The 3,979-nt window shown below is 31.6% G+C and overlaps 1 protein-coding gene across 2 annotated transcripts in view; it reads right to left on the bottom strand.

Annotated features, from left to right (window-relative positions):
* Positions 1-3,979, bottom strand: part of LOC102671460 (AT-rich interactive domain-containing protein 5B-like) — a 106,117-nt gene that overhangs the window by 13,533 nt on the left and 88,605 nt on the right. Inside the window, exon 3 of one of the 2 annotated variants that reach the window (XM_031514270.1) lies at positions 3,061-3,084. The exons of the other annotated variant lie outside the window; for it this stretch is intronic. Coding sequence (XP_031370130.1) covers positions 3,076-3,084 — 9 coding nt within the window. The 3' untranslated portion in view covers positions 3,061-3,075. Of the gene's footprint in view, positions 1-3,060; positions 3,085-3,979 lie in introns of those variants that run through there. 2 annotated transcript variants of the gene reach the window in all.

Below are 3,979 nucleotides of genomic sequence, written 5' to 3' on the forward strand. Positions count from 1 at the left end.
AAAATACATTATATTATTGCGATAAATATTTAATTTTTAATACGAGCGTATCGATTTGAATAGAAATGATATAAAGATAACATCCGGCATAAAGCGTCATATTAAATCGTGCTAGGTTAGAATTAGTACGATATTGTTCGAATAGATGGCCACAAATCTACTCGCTTAAATGGCCATGAACTACTCCTACCACTTCCTAATACTGTTGGCTCGAGGCAAGTATTATCTATGATCTGCATCGATCATGATTTAACTATTATTGAATTATCAAAACAGAAAAAGTAAAATTTTTTTTTACGTTTCAATCGAATTATTGATATTTTTTTATGAAAATGGAGATTTTGTTTCTCATTTTTGTCATTGAGGAATGCACGCTAGAGCGAGCAGGTGTCAAATTACATCGGCCAATTCATGGAAATATGTCTCTCCAGATATATGGCCACGATAGGTCTTGAATAATCGCCATATATCTACCATATTATATTCTTAAAAGTTGGAACTATATTTTTATTTTTATTTTGTTATATTTTGCTATTTTTTATAATCAATTTTTAAATCCACATCTCGTCTAAGACAATTTATAATTGTTTATCAATTGTTTATCAATTGTTTATCAATCATTTCGAATTCTTCTTTTGCACATGATTATTACAATATTATTTCTCGCTTTATGTAGCGAAAAGGTTAAATCATCCGGATGAATTAAACTTGTCCGTCGGAGAATTCGAGATTTCTGACTACATTAGAAAAAGAGAGAATGAAAGAGGGAAAAATGTAGCAAGTAACCGAAGGAAAAGGAACTGGGTTTAAGAGCTTTTGCCATTGGACGGATCCAGCTTGTTTTCAAAAGACACACTCGCTACGGGTAACCCCTCTGAATACCAATTAACGTGAATTACGTGGGTACATGGAATTCGAGACCGTACTTTATCTCCATCGCTCCACCACCCTTCTCGTTGCTTCTTTCTTTCTCCCTCGCTGAGGCCCAATCTCTGTCTCTATCGTTCTCTCTTGATACTCACTCTCTCGCGCGACTCGTAATTAATTTGTGGTGGTCCAGACGTGGCAAGGACGCGTACACACCCTTGTCTCCTTTTTTCTCTCTCTCTTTTTTTTTTTAATGCGATTTCTAATCTTGTTTAAACGATTTATCCATTCTACATGATTTCCGGATAATAATTTGATTTCCTTTTTTTATTTATTCAAATTATTTATTAATTATTAAAAACTGTAATGAATAATATATAAATAAATGTGAATGTTGCTTCAAAAGTTACAAATATTTTTTTTAAAAATCTAGTTGAGATGTATAATTGATTAATTTTGTTTATAAAAAATTAGAAAATCAAAATTGTAATTTAAAATTAAAAAAAGAAAAAAATTTTTTTAGAGATAAAAAATTGTTGTTGAAATAACATCTGTATATTTCTGCGTTTCTATATTATATACTCGAAATAGTTTTTCTACAATTAAACTGGAAGGTTAATAAATATCTCAGCGTTCCCCAGTGCTTACTTTTCTTTTTCTTCCTTCTTCCGTCTCAGCACAATCCGTTACAATGACGGTGTGCACTTGACAGCCGCGATAAAATCAGATATACACGAATATAAAATAGTGGTAGTTTAATTGGCGTTGTGTTGCGGTTCGAGATGATGAATTAAAACAATTTTTAAATATACGTGCTGGCGTTTCATTTCGTTTCAATCTCGTTCTTTATTCTTCTAACGTTTTAATAAATGAAATTTTGTAAAATCCATAAATATTTTGACTTTGTTTATTTCGCTGAAAATATTTACATATTTATATTTAATACATGTAATCAATTTTTATTCAAATAAATGATAGAAAATTCAAGCTGCCAAGAAATTGAGATAAAATTGTACAAGTATTTCTTGGAGGTCATTCTAGTATTTTTTAAGAGCGCAAACTTATTCCGTCGTAAATTTCATCTCTACAAGTTCGTTGAAATTTTTAATACGAAGAGAAGTTAGACTCTGTTCCTTCATCGATTTCATGCAAAGTTATTCTGTTTGCCTGACTTCCTTCCGAAAGAGAAACTCGCAGCACAAATTACAACATTCATTCAATTAAACTTTAGTTATACCGTGCAGTATTAAAACGTAATTTCAACATTCGGTTATTCAAACATAAGTCAAGTCTTCTCCCAAGTAAAATCTAAAATTTATTCTATTTCATAAGATAACAAAAGAAAATGGAACGAAAGAAGAAAGTCCTCTTTTTGAAATTTTTTGTTAAAAAATTAATTATTTTAATTTTTTTTTTTTTTTCATCCTGATAAAGAATAATATTTTTCAAAATTTTGTAAAAGCAGAGGAATTCGTATATGTTTTTAAAAAATATTTATTATGAACTATATTAAATTAAATTATATGAGACTTGTAATTGAGTATCTATGTAAATATAGTTATACGTATATGTATCATAGGAATACGAGACGAATGAACTTGGAAAATCTGTAGAATCTCTTGACAGTACGATTTATGATTCATCGACGACAGGAAATTGCGGCACGAGCGGATTAATCACGATTAACAGCGGTCACGTTGCCATAATTGTGTCCAATTTATTCGATTCTCTTATGAGAATTGATAACGCTTCATGAATTGGTTCACGATTTAATTTATTTTAATATCACGATCATCCTTTCAAACTTAATAATTGTATCGATAAATTTTATAGATTTTGTTAATTCATTTTAATTTATCTTTGAAAAAAAGATTAAATGGTAATACTTGGTAAAATAATGATAATACTTGACTTAATATAAGGAAGGTACAATTATATCAAGTGGGAAAAAATCTTGAGTTGCTTGAACACATTTCACAAGCGTTTAAACAGCTACTAAGAATTCACTTTGAACGCCCCCTCTTCATCGTCGAGAAAAAAAAAAAAAAAAGATCCAACAGCCCAGTTATAATCGGGGAGAAGAAATCCGATTTCTGTTTATCTAGAATATAAAACGTATTTTGATGTAATCACAAGCATAGATCAAATCGTTTTATTAATATATCTCTGACGAAGGCCTCTAGCCCCAAAAGATCATCCCTGAAGTCATTATCGTCCCTTGAAAAAAAAAAGTAAAAAGGATACGTATATATGCTGGTAATGGGAATTCACCCCTGTGAAAAAAGTTGGTTTCATGGTCGAGAGTCGGGGTCTCGAGTATTGACAATGAATAGTTTTCTTCCGTAGCAAAAGACTGACTGCACAGTAGGAGGGGAAAGAGAAAGACAGAATGAGAAAGGAGAAAGAGGAAGGAGAATAGAGACGCGCGTAATACTCGACCGAGAAGGAAAGAGAAGGAGAAGGGAGAGAGGATAGGGTAAACGTGGGTGAGACAGAAACTTTGGTAGTGGGGAAAACAGAAATATAGAGAGATAAAGACACATGGAGAGACCGACGAATAGATGGAAGGGGTAACCGAAAGAGAAACACAAAGAAAAGGAAAGAAAAACAAGTGAGATAGTGACAGAATTACAGAGCAAGAAGGTAAGAGGAAGTAGAAATACTAGATAGAGAGAGAAAGAGAATAATTCAGAGTGGGGAACGGAGAAGAGCAACGAGAGTAGGGGAAAATTTGATAGGAGGGATGGGTTACCATGGAAACGCGTCGTACTCCCAACCAACTCAGATAGAATATACAGGTATATATGTGTTTACATACCTACATTAGATACATACATTATAGTATTATACGGCACATATACAAGATACTCGTATGAGAAGAGCCGTAATTTGTAAGTCGATTTCCTCTTTTTATTTCTTTCTCTCTCTATTTCTCTCTTTCAATCGCATTAGTCGCAATGCAGTGTATTTTTAAAAATTAATTTGTATAATTTTCAAAATTAATATTTGATGATTATCTCTTCATTTGTAATAGAAGATTTTTTTTAGAATATTTTCTTCCAATGATTGATTCTCTGTTAAAAATAGCGACTCTTTTATATGTGTATATATA

Source organism: Apis dorsata, unplaced genomic scaffold, assembly GCF_000469605.1.
Source record: "Apis dorsata unplaced genomic scaffold, Apis dorsata 1.3 scaffold_946, whole genome shotgun sequence".
Taxonomy (NCBI): domain Eukaryota; kingdom Metazoa; phylum Arthropoda; class Insecta; order Hymenoptera; family Apidae; genus Apis; species Apis dorsata.